The following is an 18,924-nucleotide window of genomic DNA, read 5'->3' on the forward strand; positions in this document are numbered from 1 at the left end:
GCAAGAGATAATGCGTCACCAAGTAAATAATCATCTTTCATTTGGTCTAATATTAAAATAATTTCCTCGAGTTGTCCATATACGGCACGTATGGCATTTACTTTTGAACACCATCTTGTATCGGTATGTCTCTTCAGGCTGATTTTTATGACCGATGATAGTTTTTCCCATCTGCTAGTGGACGAAGAGAAGAACTTGTACAATGACTGTATAGTTCCGAAAAATGTGACATCTGCATTAATGCTGGCTGCATGTACGCCTACCAAATTAAGATTTTGTGCACAACATGCAATATACCGAGCAAGGGAATTTCCCTTTTGAAATATAGCTTGGACACCTTTGTACTTTCCAGACATATTGGCGCCATTATCGTAGCCTTCACCACATACATTTTCAATTAATAGGCCGTCTTGAATTAGTTTTTCCTTAATTTCTGATGCAATTCCCTCTCCCGTTTTTTCTGTTGTGTTTATGAAAGCAATAAACCTTTCTTTAATTGTATATTTATTGTCTGAAAATTTTACATACCTAATAATTTCCGTTAATTGGTCTTTGTGTGATACATCTGGAGTGCTATCAAATATTATACTATAATATTTAGCCATTTTGATTTCTTTTATTATTTCACTTCGTACTTTTGTTGCTAAAAATTAATAAATTCATTCTGAATTTCTCGAGATAAATAATTAGTATGGTGTTTAATATGCGATTCCAGAGCATTTTTCATACCAACGTAAGGCGCCTCCGTAGCCAGGTGGGAAGGAGCAGCAGTACGTAGCACACGCTTCTTGATTAGACCGGGGTTCGAGCCCGTCACCACCAAATACGGAGATTGGGGAAAGGTCAGGGAATGACCACCGCATATCCCGGAGCAATATGGCCTTAGTTGCTAATGCTCCAAATAACTAACTAACAACAACCATACCAAAGTCAAATTGGCTGACAAATTTTTATCAAGTTTAAAAATACGCCACAATGTTTTTATTCGGTATCGATATTACTAGCATGTCCACGAAATGCCAAATTATTTTCAGCACAGAACAATATACATTTCAATATATGACGCCATTTCAAAATTTCTCTTCTTAGTGCTGCTTGTGTAGCGTCATCAATTAGTCCACCATTTTGAAGACCCTTTTCTAATAATTTCCATTTGTGAAATTGTTTATGTGTTGTAATGAATTCTCATGATGAAAAAGAACGTTTGGATTTAGATGTTTCTAATCCTTAAATCAATCTGAGCTGCAAAATGGAACGTTATTTGTGCCAAATATAAATAAGAGGCATGGAAAACAATATACTGCATCTTTGTTTTTGCAATAAAATAACCATTTCCTCTCTTTTTTTCCCAATACCTTCATTTTTGTATTTCCACAAATTATTGAAACATCGGCCATTAGTGACAGGATATATATTTAAGACTATATGTTCGGGACCGTGTTGCACCATAAGAGATCTATTTTTGTGGGTATTAAAGTTCCATGTGGTCGGATCATTAAAATTCAGATTACATGTTCCATGTTAATGTTATTGCTGCCATCATTGTCTTCTGCAAACTGTTGGTGGTTATTGTCAACACTTTCTAATTCTTTTAAAATAACTTCGACTGTTTTAGCTTTTTCTTGGACTTCCATTTCAGTGGCATCATCATTTGTTTCATCTTCATTCGAATCATGTTCGTTTTCTTTGTCACTTTCAGGTTTGGAGTGGCTTATTGTAAGTTTCGTCAGCTAGTCTCGGGTGTCGAAATAGCTTGCACTGTACTGACGTGGCCTCTTAGTGGCGCCCTTCTCCTGTCGGGGCCCTTGGCACTTGCCACAATGCCAAGGCGTTCCTACGCCACCGATAAAAGTATGTTAAGCTTAATGTGTAAGTTTGCTGATGAGATGATACAAGGCCTAAAAAATTAGGCAGATGGGCTGAGAAGGCAACTGAGGTTTAACATTGATAAATGTGATAAATGCAAAGTATTCCAATGGGTAGCAGCAATACCAAAAATAACTTACCAGTGGGTAGTGCTGCACTCAAGTTGGTTGGTGAAGAACGAAAAAGATTTGGGGATAGATACATTCAGACATGAAGTTCTCCCAGACAGCGCAGACAGACTGCTGAGACACTTCATGGAGTACTGCCAGTGTGATACAGAAATTTGTCATAAGCGACAAGGAGGTGAAGGTAATTATCATATTGCATAAAGCAATGGTTGTCCGCATTGTGAATTATTTTAGGAAGGATGAGGATCCGTTGAAACATGTGCAAGAAGAGCAACAAGATTTCAGTTTTGCAAATTACAGCGCCTGAATAATAGGTACCTCGAGAAGACTTGATTCAAGTGTTTAAGGCTTTAAATAGATTAAGTAAACTGAATGCTGATGGCATCCGTAATCATTTTAGGACGACCACATATGCACATAAAGGGGACATCTTTTCAAACAGAAAAAGGATGGTAGCAGGATGGGGTGTGAAAATTTGCTTTCAGCCAGAGAGTACTGGAGCGATCTTCCATCTGGTGCTGTAGAACTGGGTAGTTTTAATTTTTTTTTTTTTTTTTTTTTGCTGCAGATAAGCTAGCTTCCTTGCATTATTTGCTATTATGAAATTATAAGAATTTATTATCAGGGGAACTTCTCCATATCCCATTAGAAAATTTACAATTCCCGTGTGAAACATTTTTGAAAATATCATTTCCCCCTCCTTTTTCGTTTAGTTACTCAACAACCTTTGGAGGGGTGGAGATATACTCCATATATCCATGATGTATACTTCCAACTTGTTTCGAGATTTTTTTTTTCTCTAACCTTTTTTGCGCAATTCAGATTAATGACATCCAGTTCATCTTTGGTTAAAGCAGTTATAGTCAGTGCGATTCAACAGCAATTAACAATCGCGAAGAAGCGGTGAGAGGGAGAAAAAATTTTAAAAAATCCGGGGAACATGATATTTTGACTCTATTAAGAATAAATAGATTCTTAAAACTTTACAAATACAAAGTGTTTTTCAGATCAAGTATTTAAATTATATTAATTAATTAATGTATTTAGTAAAGAAGAAAATTATATATATAATAACAGAAAGCAAATGCGCATTTCTGATAATCAGACTTGGGCTTCAAAATCCTAGTTACAGTACTGAACAGATACTTTAACAAGAATTGAATTTCACAGTGTAGCATAATCCTCCTCCTCTCCCACCCTCCCACAACTACGTTATTGGTGCCTTTGATCCGTCTGCCTAATCACAGCCGTTATTTTAAGAAGGGCGTGGATATCATCATATCTTGAAGAAAAAAGTGTGCACTTGCTTGTCTCACGGCAACTTCTTTCGCCGTTTGTACAATTATAATCTCAGTTGTTCGCTGTCTGACTTTGTACATTTGTTATTGCCTTGTGTTCAAGAAATAAATTTTAACGTCTGTAATGATTTTGCGTGCGTATGAAGTTGGTTTCCTTTTGATTGGTCTCGTTTGTTTTCTAACTGAAGGAAATTTGAAAGAACCATATGGACTGAGGTGAGTTTTTTTTATTATTATTTTTAAAATTTTATTATATATATATATATATATATATATATCTTCTCTTTCCTTGGTGATTCCCCTCTATTTCTAACTCTTGTTTGTTCTCTCTCTCTCTCTCTCTCGAGTGATCTGTCTAGATTTTGTATGGACCGTATTAACTGGAACAATTTTAAAAATTATTTGACTACAGTTTTCAATAGTGATAATAGTGAAATACCTGGAGAGAGTTTAAATGCTATGACAGCTTATGAATATGTAAACTATGTACAGTATCATATTTTCCAGGCTTGTGTGCATTCCACCAGGAGAAAAAGGACTAAAAATTGTCTGTTCCGTGGTGGACTCCTGCTTTGTCTGCTCTTAGATCTCAGGTATGCCAGGCCAGGAAAGTATACCAAAGAAATAGACATCTCTCTCTCTCTCTCTCTCTCTCTCTCTCTCTCTCTCTCTCTCTCTCTCTCTCTCTCTAATGTTGATGTGGAATCATTTAAAAATGCCTATAAAGAGAGAAGAAAGGCTTTTCATAAGGCTATTGCTGAGAGTAAGAGAACTTGTTGGTAAAATTTGGTTAATGAGGTTGATAACACAGATCCCTGGGGTCCCGTGTATAAAATTTCTTGTAATAAATTGCTTTGTGGAGAAATATACAACACTGTATTGAACAATAATGATGAGACATCGGATTGGTTTTCTACTGTGGAAACGATTGTTAGAAGACTATTTCCTCAGGATCTTCCTCATGATGACTCACCTGAACAAGCGGAGATACGCCGGATTAACTCTGAGTTTACAGGATCAGGTGACTGATGATGAACTGTTCAGTTTGGTAGAGTGGGTGCAGCTGTAGCTGAATTGAACGTTAAGAAATGTCTGGGTTTGGACTTAATTTGGATCAGTCCTAGGTAAACCTAGGACTGATCCGAGAGCATACAGACCAATTTCTCTCTTGGCAAACATAGATAAGGTTTATGAAAGGTTACTTGCTCCCAGAATTTCTGCGATGTTAGAGGATGCTTATCTGTGTTCTGCTGATCAGCATGAATTTAAGAAGGGGCAGAGGACGCACGCCATAATATCTCTTTTAAACTACATCAAGGATTCTTCTGATAAATTTGTTCTTATGGTCTTTATAGACTTTGAAGAAGCATTTGATTCGGTATGGTGGGAAAGTGCCCTTCGATCTCTTGTGCTTTTGTAAGGACCAATCCTTACAATAATTTAATAAAGTTTTGTTAAATATTGGAAGAATTAATTGTAGTGTAAATAGTTAGTTTTCAGCTCAAATATCATGGGTTAGGAAACACTGGAATTTGAAGGTTATTCCAGACACTCCCAGTTAGTTATATCTCGGTTGTAAAGGATTCCTTAAGCGAGTCTGTAAAAGTATAATAGACCGAAACAAATCCCACTTAAGACAGGAACATATACTCTATAGAAAGGGCACTGAGTGCGGGAGTGGCCCTCTTAAAGATTTCATGGTGCGACTCTAGCAGATGTGGGCGAGGTAGTAATGGATGTGAATGTGAGGTCACAAAGAAGGCATGAAACTTTCTTAGCTGACCGGAACTTACGTTTATTTTTCTCGAAAGTGCCAGAAATTACCAGACCAACGGAAGTTCGGACATAAAAGGATGAAAAAAACACGCCCACGGAAATGAAAGGAGACGAATAAGAATCACGAAGGAAAGGATGTGGAAGTCAACGATTGGCCAGGAAGAAAGCGGAGGGATTTTTGAGAGAAACGTAGAGAAGGGTCAGAAAAAAAAGAAAGATTGATACTGGGCAGATTCGAGGAGTTGAGTTTTGGGGTGATTCGGAAAGAGTCGTGATCTAGTTTGGGTGGTGGATGCAGTCCTGGGGCAGATGGAAGTAGTAGCGGGAGAATTGTGATAAGAACTCTAGGTAAGACTAGAGTAGGAAGGAATGTTCACTTGTAGATATTGAAGCAGTATGGAGGGAGAAAGGAGAAACACACTCTGAGAATTCTAGAGGTAAAGTTTAATCAAATGAGCTGTCGAGCGACTGGCCTACTCGGAAAGCACCTCAGTCCACGGAAATAAATGCAGGCTAGGAAAGAATATAGGATCCTGAATTAAATCCAGCCGCGTAGTACTCGGTAGGGAAACATCAGAAAGATTACCGTGATCCCCGGATGGACGACCTTCTGCATTCCAGTCCACGCCTAAGACAGACAGGAACGTAAACCGAGCAAGGAGAAAATCACGTAAGTGTTAGGAAGTTTTCTGAGAATGAATGAACCTAAATTAGTAAGGGCAGGACTATAGGAGAATGCTATATAGTTATGGAAGGGTGTCTAAGTGATAAATATATATAAGTGTACTGTACTAATGTAATACATAAAGAAAGATAATCAGTCTAGAGGGTGGCATAAGAGTAATGTAATTAAGGTGTCAGTAGTATATAATTGGAAGTGAAGTTCTGTATTAATGTTTGATAGAAAGAAATGACCTATTAAGTAATTAAGAATTGTTAGCGATTGGGTAAAGGTTTGCTAACTAGTGTAGAGTTAAAGGTTGAATTTTGAATTATTGTTAATGTTGATTTAAGGTGAATATATCTGATTGAAGTAGGAATTGATTAAACAGGTAGGCTATTAAGGAGTTGTGGATTAATTGATTGGAAGGGTACTATTTAATTTGGTTGATCAATGTTGACTGTTAACCTGGCTATAAGGAAATGTTTGATTGAATAAATGTATTTTCCTTACAATTTTTGAAAACGAACTCTTAATGACTTTGTTAGCCAGCTCATTGGCTGATAGTTGGTAGTTCATTTATACGGACTGTTTAGGAGTAGAGAGAGAGGGATTGTGTGAGGTGAATACCATGACCCATCGAAGCCTATGTAGAACATGAAGAGACCCAATGTTATAATATATAAGAATATGTATTAGAATTGGATAATTGTTGGTGAAATGATTTATTTGATATCACGATATATACACATTTAAACATTAGTAACATAACAAGTCTCCAACTAAATATTGTATTCAGTTAAATGTTATTGCAAGTTTTCTTATATATGATATGTCAATAAACAATGTTATATTCTACATTCATGTGTGTGTATCTGTTATTCCGAAACTCAGCCAGTCCAGTGGAAGAATACCTAATATAATTGGGGTCCCCGTGAGTCTGGGATTTTCTGAGATCAATCAAGTCAGGTGTTAAAGTGGGAGGGGTTTATAAGGGGATATATAAATAAAATAAATATAATAAATAAATAAATATAAATTAATACAAAAAAGATGATACAATAAGAAAACATCTTTTACCACCCCCACGCTTTCACAGTGTAATAGTTACATATTGAACACTATAAGGTCATATTTTCAGGACAGATTTATTACTGTGCATGCACGTCATCTGTCATATTTTTTTTTTTTTTTTATGAAAACCCCAAACACAAAAGGTATCAAAACCTATAGTACATAGTATCGTGCATGGGTTGAAGGAGAAGTATGGGGGGCGGGGGATGCCGGAAACTTTGCTCTAGAGACTAAACATGGGTTTCACCACTTCAAGCCTCCAATAAGCAAAGTGGTGGTATTTCACCGGTTGATGAAAGTCATCTACCACCTGTATAGTGCCGGTGTCTCGACAGGTTGTCCTCAAGGTTCGGTTTTGGGACCTCTCTTTTGGAATGCAGGTTTAGATCGGTGGCTTGTTAAGGAGGGTACAGAGTTTGTTAAGATAGCCTATGCCGATGACCTTGTGACTGGAGATTTGGGCGCTCCAGACTTATATTGGAAGAAAAAATACAGTCAATTTCAAATGATTTAACGCAGTGGGCCGAATTGAACAAATTGAAGATCTCTGCAATTAAGACATGTTTTATGGTTTTTAAGAAACAATTTTATTACGGCAGACCTCCAAGAGTTCTTTTAGGTGGAGTTCAGATTCCTTATGTGGCTAAAACTAAGTATTTGGGATTAATCAGAGATGACAAACTTTCCTTTTTGCCATATGTTTCACACCTGAATGTAAAAGTAATACACTTTACAGCCTCCATTGCTAGGATTTCTCGTAAGGAGTGCGGACTGAATAAGAGGGTGTTGTCATTGTATTATAAGACTATTTTTCTCCAGATAGTGGCATATGCGGCTGTTGCTTGGTTTTCTGTGGTAATTAAAACTAGGATTCGATCGAAACTTTTATCGCTTCAGCGCTCTATGTTATTAACTTTACTGAAAGTACCTAGAACAGCGTCTACAAACGCCTACAGGTAATGCTGGTGCCATGCCATTGGATTTATTTATTGTCTACAGAGAAAAAGGGTAGGTTGTTAACTTTTTTGGATATCAAATCGATTTGGTGTATAATGTTAAAGAAGAAAAACAACGAATATGGAATAGATTAATGGTTTTATGGCAGATCAGATGGGAAAGTGGTGATATTGGAGATGTGACAAGGAAATACATTCCCTAGGTGAATTATGCATTGTCAAAAACCGTGGCATCTGGGTTTGCGCTTTCTATGTATACCTCTTTTTTGTTAACAGGACATGGCTCACTTAGGGACAAATTATATGAGAGAGGATTGGAGACAGATCCTTTGTGTACATGTCGCGAACAGGAGACTTGGATGCATGTAATATTTTTATGTCGGGAGTATGAAGACCAAAGGCAGACTTTGATGGCACATATTCCTGACTTATCGTTTGATACAGTACATTTACTTATTGCAAATTGTGACTGTTTTAATTCATTTCAGGAGTTTTCGGCTGCTGTTTTTGCAAGCATAAACTGTTCTTAGAGCCTTTCTTTGAGAGGCAAACCTGTTGACTGAATTGTCTTCATGGAGTTTCCTGTTGAACCCGATTCCTTGTGTCGGTTCTGTGATTTTGGAGAACGTTGCATTCACCTATTGGTTTCTACCTCTGGCTAGCAGCTGGAGTGCTGGACCCGATTCATGGTGTTGGGTCTGGTGCTCTAATGGTTCTATTATCCATAGCGTATAGTTGGACATTTGCTGGACAGTACCGTTATTGTTTGGAGGTTCCAGTGCATGTGGAACAGCAAATGAGGAAATTTTCAGTCGAACTGTAATTTTTGAAGTTTATAGTTGTGCCATCCAGACTATTGATTATCTGTGAGGAGTTACCTGCTTCTTCATTAGCTGATCAAAATGATTTTCCCGAATCTCTAGATCCGCTGAATAGCTTTTAATCGCTCATTGTCAATCAATAAACCTGTTGTGACTGCCTCCAAATCTGCCCACAAACTATGGATGTGATTTGAGGCCAACTTTGTTACTTTGCTTGAATTAGTTGACATAAACTGTCCGGAAAGCCTTTCGAATTTTGGCTACCGTTGTATACACAATAGAAGCCTCAAGGGACCCTCCAAAGTTCAAAACCTCCATAAATGACGAATCATGAACCATATCATTTTCACTAGAACTATTTTGATTATCCGTATTAACCGCAGAAGTAATTTGTTGTTGTTGTTGTTATGGAGGCTTAATGGCACATAAGCTGCTAAGGCTATAATGTGCCTATTCACTTATTATATTAAAACATGAGTTTTCCATAAATCAGAAATAATTAAAAAGCCCAGTTTGCCTGAGAAAGTCAAAAAATTCAGAAATATTTGCCTTATCACCAATCAGGTTTTCAAGAGTTATTGGTTTATCTAGATTAACCAGTGAGATCAAGGATGAAGTTCTGGCTTGTTTATAATAGGAGCAGACAATAAGAATATGTTTTACAGTCAAATTGTTAGAACAATGTGTACATTGTGGTGGATCATCTCCTCTCAGTAAATGAAGGTGGGTCAGATGTGTATGTCCTATTCTTGCCCTTGAGAGGACTACTTCTCGTCTCGATGTACGGACACTGGAGCGCCAAATTTTCGGGTCTTGTTTAAACTGAAAGAGTTTATTATTAGTCTGAGAGTGCCACAGTGCTGTCCATTGTGATAGGCAAGCAGCATGAATGGTTAGTGCATAATCTGATGCTGGAACAGGGATGTTGGTTAAATCTAAGGTAGTTGGATTTTTTGCAGCTTTATCGGCCAGTTCATTGCCTAAAATACCGGAATGTGCTGAAATCCAGCAAAAAGTGACCTGTTGATTGGGTTCTTTAATTTGCAGTAATAAGCTTCTGATTTCATCTAGAACAGGGTGAACTTTATCTGAGGAATTACATAACGACATGATTGAGCTGAGGGAATCAGTGTAAATAACAGATTTTAAGGAACAGTTAGAATGGAGATTTTCTAAAGCTAGTTTTATTGCGTATAATTCAGCAGAAAATATACTAAATTCTGACGGAAGGGAAGCTGATACAATTGTATTTGGAAACACTGCAGCTGATCCAACATGTGAATTAGATTTAGAGCCATCTGTATAAATTGGAGAGAAATCAGAATATCTTTGAATGTGAACTGCATGAATTTGGTTGATATTTGATGCTTGCAAAGAATTCTTTCTCCATTGACAGAGGTAAGTGTCACAGATTGGAAGAGGAGGAGGAGTCCATGGAGGTTGAGTATAAGTTGCTAGCTGCTTTACGGAATGGATAGAAATATTCCAAACTTGCACCAGTTCAAGAAGGCGAAGACCAGCTGGTTTTACTATGCTAGGCTTGTTTCTGTATAGGGTTTCTAACGGTGGGTTAAAAAGGTATGACCGAACCGGATGAGAGGCACAACTTTGTATCTTGACAGCATATTTCAGTAACAGTGTTTTCCTGCGTAAAGTTAGTGGGGGCTCATGAGCATCAATGTAGAGACTGTGTACTGGCGACGTTCTGAATGCACCAATTGCAATTCTCAAAGCACTGTGCTGAATGGGATCAAGCCAGCGTAATGCACTCTTTCTGGCAGAATCATAGATTGGAGCACCATAATCGAGACGAGATCTGATTAATGCCCTGTATAACCGAAGAAGGGAGGTATGATCTGCACCCCATGTTTGGGCAGATAAAGCTCTGAGTATGTTTAACTTTTTTAGACATGAAGTCCGTACATTTTTAATATGATCTAGGAAATTTAACTTATTGTCAAGGGTTAATCCTAGAAATCGGATGTTGCTGGTGACCAGGACAAAGACGTTAGAAATTTGAAGTTCAGGATCTGGATGAAGTTTGCGTTGTCTACAGAAATGGATGGCAACTGTTTTCTGCTGCGAGAGCCGATAGCCGTTGAGGCTCGCCCATTGTTGAATTTTATTAAGTGATATCTGAAGCTGTCTTTTAATAGACCTCATGTTTTGAGAATGACAGAAGATGGAAAGGTCATCTGCATAAAGGTAAGTCTCAATTGTATTTGGAAGCTGCTTAGTGATAGAATCTATTCTCAGAGCAAAACGAGTGGCACTCAGTACTGATCCCTGTGGAACACCTTCTTCCTGGATGAAAGTTGGGGAAAGGGCATGTTGATATCGAACTTGAAATGATCTAGTATGTAGAAAGTTCTGAACGAATATAGGAAGATTGCCTCGTAGTCCGAGAAGGTAAAGATCACTAAGTATACCATACCGCCAGGTGGTATCAAAAGCCTTCTCTATGTCTATTGAAACCGTTACTAGATGTTCATGTTTGACAAAAGCATTACGGATGGCAAATTCGGCCTTGACCATAGGATCTAAGCATGATCTGTTTTGATGAAAGCCATATTGACTATGGCTCATTAGATGTTCCGACTCAATGATCCAGACGAGTCTTCTGTGGATAATTTTCTCAAGGATTTTACTGAGGCAGCTTGAGAGAGATATGGGTCTATAGCTATTTGGGTTGGATGGATCTTTTCCAAGCTTCAGGAATGCCAAAATTGTAGAGTGATGCCAAGACGCTGAAAAAACATTTTCTAAAAATATGCGATTGTAAAAGACCAGGAGGCAGCGCAGAGCTTTGTCATCAAGATGTTGTAGCATGACATAATAAATCCCATCTGGCCCAACAGCACCATTGCGAGCTGTTCTAATGACATGTAAAAGTTCAGAATATTGCAGAGGTTTGTTATATGGGAGAAGACGGGTAGTTTGAAAATGAATAGCATGCTTTTCTTTAGTGTTTTTAATTCTTTGGAATGAGGTAGTATAGGCTGACGTTGCTGAGATTTCTGCAAATGTATTACCTAAAGCATTAGCTATATCTACAGGATTAGAGAGATCTTTCCCATTCCAGGAGAGGATTGGAGAAGGTATGGTAGGAAACTTACCAGACAGCTGTCTAATTTTTTTCCATATTATTTTGGGATCGGTATTTCTGTGAAAACCGGATGCAAAACGGGTCCAGGATTCTTTCTTTGCTTGCTTTTGTATGAAGCGTGCTTTCGCCCTTATAATTAATGAGATTGACTGTGCTCGGACATTTCCGAAACAAATTCCAGGCTTTATTTTTTGCTCTCTTTGCTGTGGTCCATTTGTCATTCCACCAGTAATTATAATGCTTTCGGCCCGGCGGATTTGATATTGGTATTGTGTCTTTAGCCACATTTAGAAGATGCGACGTGATGTAATCTGTCACATCATCAATGTGCTGGAGGCGGATTTTTTCCTCATCGAGGTCAATTGATGATTGAAATTTTGCCCAGTCTGCTCGGACAAATTTACACTTTCTGCAGGGTTGAATTGAAGGAGTCCTTGCTTTCAGAAAGTTGCATACTATTTGGAAGTGGTCACTGCCCATGGGATCGCTTATTACATACCACTCTATGGCTGGGACTAGTACTGGTGAACAAATTGAGAGATCTATTGCTGAGGTGTGTCCTGTTGGAAGCTGTACGTGTGTCGGTGCACCTGTATTGAGTATAGTGAGATTTAGTGCATCCAAAAAACTTTCAATTAGTCGGCCTCGTCTACCAATTTAGGAGAGACCCATAATGGGTGGTGCCCGTTAAAGTCTCCTAATATACAGAGAGGTGGAGGTATCTGTATAAAGAGGTCTTCAAGATCTTTTAAAGAGTTAGTACAGTTTGGCGGTAGGTATATTGAGACTAGTGTTATTGCACTATGGAGAATTATACGAACAGCAACAGCTTCTATTTTAGTTTGGAGTGGGATATGTTTAGTTGGGATCTTTGAATTTTATAGGATTGCCACACCACCATGGGCAGCGCTAGCGGTATTTCGATCTCTTCGATAAATGCAATAGTTCTTTATGGAAGGAGAAATTTGTGTGGTTAGGTAAGTTTCCTGTAAACAAAAGGTAACCGGAGAATATTGATTAATTAGGTATTGAATATCGTCTGTGTTAGAACGAAAGAATCTGCAATTCCATTGTAAGATGCTGTGGTTCATTTTGGTTTAGTTGAAGATGATTCATCTGACTGTATTTTGTTTGAGGAGGATTTTTTTCGGTCTCTTTTCGGGAAGGTAGGGCGACCGGTATCCATAGTATCGTTTGCGTGAAGTTCTAGTAATGGTTCTTCATGATCTGGGTTTACATCTACTTCCATACTACCAGTGGATGATTCAGGTTTATTGTTGTGTTTAGTAGTTTTTAGTTTTTCTTTGTCATGCGGGACTGTCCGGGTCTCAACTGGGATACTGATTGGAGTGTTGGTCGATTCACTAATTTTAATTTGATGTGTGTCTTTTACAGGGTTTGATAATGTGTTTTTAACCCAGTTAGCTAGAGATGTGCAGGGAGGTATTGATACATCTGTTTGAGCTGCTGTTGAATTAAAGCTTCGAGTGCGAGATGCATATGAACGACTGGGCATGGTCGACATAACCTGTCTGCGTGCTCGGGGTACGTAACTTTGTGCTCTATTTTATATTTTTGGATTTTCTTCCCCGTTTTCCACATTTCACAAGATTTGGAAAAGGCTGGGTGACTTTCTTTGCAGTTGGGACAAATGGGACTTGAGGCTGAACAGTCTGTTTGTGTATGCTCCTTGGAACCACAAATTGGACAAATGGCATCACCTCTACATGCTTGTTGCGAGTGTCCATATTTTTGGCATTTAAAGCAAGGTAGGGGATTAGGTATGTAAGGCCGTATTCGGCAGTTTAAATAGCCAGCTTTTACTGAGGATGGCAAATCTGGGGTGCTGAATGTTAAAATTATGGATCGGGTTGGAACAAGATTTCCATCTTTTTTGGTCTTTATACGTTTTTCACTAATTACTTTTTGATTGCCCAGTTCCTGTACTAATTCCTCTTCAGATACTGTAATCAGGTCCCACTCTGTGATGACACCTTTTGACGAGTTTAACGTATTGTGGGGAGTGATAGATACGGGTAGCCCAGCAAAGATTGTTGTTTTAAGCAGCCATTCTGAATGTTTTGAGGAGGCAGTTTCGATTAGGAGGTCTCCGGATTGCAGTCGTTTAACCATTTTCGGTGTACCAGCAATGGATTCCAAAAATCTTTGGATGACAAATGGTGATATGCCGACAGGCTGGTTGGAGAGCGAATGTATTACATGGAAGTTTGGCATCTCATTGCTCTGCACTTCTCTTCGGAGCCTTTTTGGTTGGTTTAGGTCATCATCATTTGGTTTGTCTGGCCTTGAATTTGAAGGCTCTAGTGGTGGATAGTCATTTATATCCATCGTTACTCCTTTTCGCCCTGGAGGATAACTTTTCCCCCAGGTTACCGGCCCCGCCACGGGGAGGCAGGAGCAGTGCCACTCGGAGGCCAAGCGGTTGAAGTGTTAGTTAATTAGTAAAAATATAAATAGAGGAAAATGTAAAGAAAGGTGTATTTCCTTCCTGTGTTCTACTTGTTACTTTTCAAGTATAGAACTGTTTTTTAAAGTAAAACTGTTTATAGAAATGTGAACGTAAAATATAATTTCAATCGCTTATCAAGAGCACTTTATAAATCGCAAGAATATAGCTTGGTCTCGAAATACGCTTGGCACCCGGGGCTGCAGAAGTAATAACAATGACATCTGTTCCCATCGATGATGTAGGCTCTTTACCCACACATGAGGATTTTTTATCCTTATCCTTGTCTTTATCTTTGTCCAACCGAGGAACAAGCACTCTGGGTGTTTTAGGGGTTTCGGGGTTTTTTTTTACCCTTAGACAGTTTTTCATTGTCTGGAGATTTCTTTCTCCTCACTGAATCCACTAACTCTGATCAGGAAGACGAATTCTCTGCGTCAGAATGTCTAGTTAAAGTTTTTTCCAAGTCCATATCCATGTTTAAGAGTGTATGTTTTAGTTAAGAAAAACAAAAGCAAGAGTCAATAAATAATCTTATAGCTGGATAAATTTTTCTTCTTCAAAATATCCCGAAAGGTAATCACTAGTTCAAAATATGTATGTATATTTTAATTTCCAGCTGGATGAATAATTGAAGGGAGTATGAAGACCAAAGGCAGACTTTGATGGCGCATATTCCTGACTTATCGTTTGATACAGTACATTTACTTAAATTCCGCAAAATGTGTTTTCCAGACCACCGCTCCAATCCACCAGAGGGGCCTGGAAAATTCTTAAAAATTAAGTAATGTTTATAGGTCCACATCCACGAAAGATGGGATCCTTAGGACCAATAAGTGAGCAGATATAACTACTTTAAAGCTTTTAAAGGATAGCCCACAATGATAATCTATGGAAAATAAAAGTTGGTACAATCACACACTAAGGCTTCCCCATTGAGAAGTACGAGTGTATTAATATTATATTCAGCACTATTTATGTATTACTGAGATGGCACTAATTAGTGTTTTCCATCTCTATGGACATATTTAAACAAAAATTCTCAGGTAGTCATTTTCTCCCATGAAAAGTCTATGGGCCAATGCTAAGTCTATGGGAAATTTTACAACGGTATGTATCCCAATGTTAACTATACGTATTTCTATGTATAGTATTCAAATAATGAAAGAGAACACTGTTCACTCAATGATATCAGCATAACTCCACAGACGCAAAATTTAACCCAACACCTTACCAACACTCATCTTTAAGAAGCACATAATTTTATAGCAGGGGATGGCTTAAACCATTTGGAAAGTGGCGCAATGGTAGAACAAGGGCAAGCAACTCAAGATACACCTTGAAACCCGACCGTCACCGGGAAGGGGGGGGCGCAAAGCACCCAAAATTTACAGGAGTGAGAAATAAAGAGAGCTATTGTGCTGAAATTGTGAAAAAATATTTTAATATTGGACAGGTGTATTGGATATAGGCGTGCGCGGCTTGTTGAAAGTTCAGTGTTTCTTAGCTGCATCCTCTAATGAAATTTTAGTGTTCATAATGAAAGAACAGTTGTTATATTTTATATCATCGAGACGCTCAAGATCTTATCTCTATGAGAGTTAAATCAGCTTGCTAAAAAGTAAAAGGTAATTTACTTTTATTCAAATTTTGATTGATCATACGTTAACTCTTTTTAACTCTCAGTGCTGTGTTTATGCTGCATATACCTGCAGAAGGACAAAGACCATAGCTTGTCAGTTAGACCTCCCGCCAAGGTCAAAGCTACTACACGGCTTACCTTCTGTTTTCCCCTCGGTTTGTGGTCAGTCCTGAAGCAAAAGGTTAAATTTAGATTGTGCTCACGGGGTTGGAAAAAGAATACACTGTTTATTGCCATACAACTAAGATTATCAGAACAGTTTTCTTCAGTTTCAAACACACTTGTGATTTAATTCTCATTTTCGTAAAAAAACTGACTGCTTCTCCCAAAATTATCCGGGTAACTATCGAAATCAATATGAGTGAGAAAGAAGTTCAAAATCTTGAAAATGAACGCGTAAGCTACTCTACACGATCCACGAGCGAAGCTCCCTTTGCTGCGGAAGAGATAAACAAGTCCATCAAGGATAATTTCAAGAAAAAGGAGAGAAGTAGAATGATATCGGCTACAGATTCTCCAACACCTAAAGACACACCTGTAGAGGGCGGAAATGAGTCCTGCAGTGATTCAGAATGCGAAGAACCTAAAAGTCAAGTGTCTAAGAGTCAAGATCCCCACTAACGGGTTCTCCGATTGATCAGATCAGGACAATCAGAGTGTCCTTAGAATATATGGCAAAGCAATCGAGCAGGATCACTGTTGCCATCAGGTCTGATTTAGTTGGTATCTTCAGCAAAATGGAGATAGTGGTTTTAAACCTCCATGTAGAACATGAAAGATTAGAAGCCAAAATTGACGTCCTTACACAGGAGCGAGGAAATTAAATGCAACAACGCCCCCGCTCATTCGCAGAAGCGTTGAGGAATGTTGCAACACAATCAATCACCAGTTTACCTGAAAAAGTACAAGATAAAAGGATAGTCAAGAAGCCTGAGTCGCATGTAATCATAATTAAACAAGCTGAAGATGCACAACTGGAAACTAGCGATGCAGTTAAAGACGCCTTAACAAAAAATATGAAGAACCAGATGAAAACCGTCAGAATTAAGAGCATGAGCATCAGGAAAACCAGACACCCCGGAGTCATAATTGAAACTGGTACCAGGGAGGAGGCATTAACCATCTTAAATAACACAGAAATGACCAACTATGGATTAAGCTGAAACCCCTCAAAAAATGGGTCGTCGATTATACTTTTCGATATAGATCAGAATATGACCCCAGAGGAACTCAAAGAAGAGATCTACCATAAAAACTTGAGTATGTATCTATTGGACGAGACTGCGGTAGAAGACATCAAACAAAAATACAGAGCTAAAACGAAATCACCGACAAGGGTTAATTGGATAATTGAACTATCCCCAAGAGTGTGGCAGCTTGTTGGAACCCAAAATAGAATTTATATTGGCTGGGGCAGCCATAGGTTTAAAGAGCACATATCGGTTCCTAAGTGCTATAGGTGTCTCCACTTTGGGCATACATTCCATACCTGCAACCAGCGTGAGACCACCTGAGGCCACTGTGCCCAAAAGGGCCATGTTTTTAAGAACTGCCCCAACAAGGAACAGTCACTAACTTGCGCAAACTGTAAGGCTGCTAGGGCACCACACGATCATTCGATTCGTGACACAAACTGCCCAGTATACAAAAAAGTGAAGAGCCTTTACCAAATGAGAGTAAATTATGGATAGATGCCCTACAAGAAACAGACGACAAAATATCAAGTTACTGCAACTAAATGCACAGAGAGCGAGAGTAGTCGCAGACCAGCTAAAGATCAAAGCTGAGGAAAATCAAATTGATGCCTTGATGTTGCAGGAACCCTACGTCCACTCTGGGAACGTCGTGGGATATCCCACTTCATATAAAATCATTCACTGCACTGAAGACCATCCATGGGCAGCTGTTATTGTGAGGAGTCCAGAAATCACGATGACTAAAATCGCGCCATTATGCACCTCCATCAGTGCCTTTGCGCAGATTATGACATCTCTCGGGTCCCTATATCCTCTCTCACTATATTCTCACCCGGGCGAGGATATTACTACTGCAATCTCCATCATCCAGGAAGCACTCCATCTCCTCCCAGGTGGGCGGTTGCTGATAGGCATGGATGCTAACTGTCGCTCAGCAATCTAGCACAGCCTAACTCCAGACAGAACACCAACCAGTAATGGTACAAGACTTGAAGATTACATAATTTCGTCTGGTCTGCTCGTCTACACCTTCCCCCCAGAGAAATAGCTGCGGCACGGGAAGCTTACCGTGTGATAAGAAATGCATATTCCAAAGAAATACGCAGATGTAAGAAGGAGTTATGGCAAACTAGTTTCCACAGTGGGAAATGGCGATCCATGGGGCATTGTATTTCGGATCATTACAAACAGGCTACCCAGAGGTGAAGTTTTGGAAACCACACTCAGGCCGGATGGAACCTCGACATACTCTTGGTCTGATTCTCTCAACAAACATACTGGACAATATCTACCCAACTGATGACTTGGCACCGACACTGGAGCAACAAGAAATCATTGACAGAAACAGGGCATACATATCAGATACTAGTGAACCGCTCTTCACATCCCTGGAACTGAATTTGGCCCTGGCCAAAACTAAGGAGGGTAAAACCCCAGGCTTGGACTTGCTGGAAGTCGACGTAGTAAAAAAGTTTGCAGAACACTATCCTATAACTCTCTTAAGTTTATTTAATAGATGCCTTGCTGAAGGAACATTTCCTGACTTCTTGAAAATTTCAACACTCAAGTTAATCCTAAAACACCCTAAAAAAACCACCTCAAGTACTGACTTCTTACAGACCAATAGCTCTGCTTTCTGTTTTGGCCAAACTCCAAGAACGTCTTTGCTCTCCCATCTCGGTTCCTTATTTCTTATACACTAGAAATAAGGAACCGAGCTTGAAAAAAATAAGTGTTATTATAACTTTGTATTAAAGAAAGTTGTCCATGAGAAGTATGGGCAAAAAAAAAATGTATTTCATTTAAAGGAGTACAACTACCTTTCACCGATTCAAGGAGACTGTGTAAGATGTAGAATCTTACAAATTAATTAAAATAAAAATATTTGGTTTTTTTTCTCAAAGTAAGATTAAAATAGAAGAACATTAGATTT

General features: G+C 38.7%; 1 protein-coding gene across 1 annotated transcript in view; it reads left to right on the forward strand.

Annotated features, from left to right (window-relative positions):
- Positions 1-3,361: 3,361 nt before the first annotated feature.
- The window catches only part of LOC150088286 (cubilin-like), a 670,594-nt gene continuing 655,031 nt past the window's right edge, over positions 3,362-18,924 (forward strand). The window contains exon 1 of the mRNA XM_090370103.1: positions 3,362-3,508. Coding sequence (XP_090226229.1) covers positions 3,417-3,508 — 92 coding nt within the window. The 5' untranslated portion in view covers positions 3,362-3,416. The remainder of the gene's footprint in view (positions 3,509-18,924) is intronic.

This window comes from Mastigoproctus giganteus, chromosome 3 (genome assembly GCF_048544385.1).
Source record: "Mastigoproctus giganteus isolate SK-2022 chromosome 3, ASM4854438v1, whole genome shotgun sequence".
NCBI classification, from domain to species: domain Eukaryota; kingdom Metazoa; phylum Arthropoda; class Arachnida; order Uropygi; family Thelyphonidae; genus Mastigoproctus; species Mastigoproctus giganteus.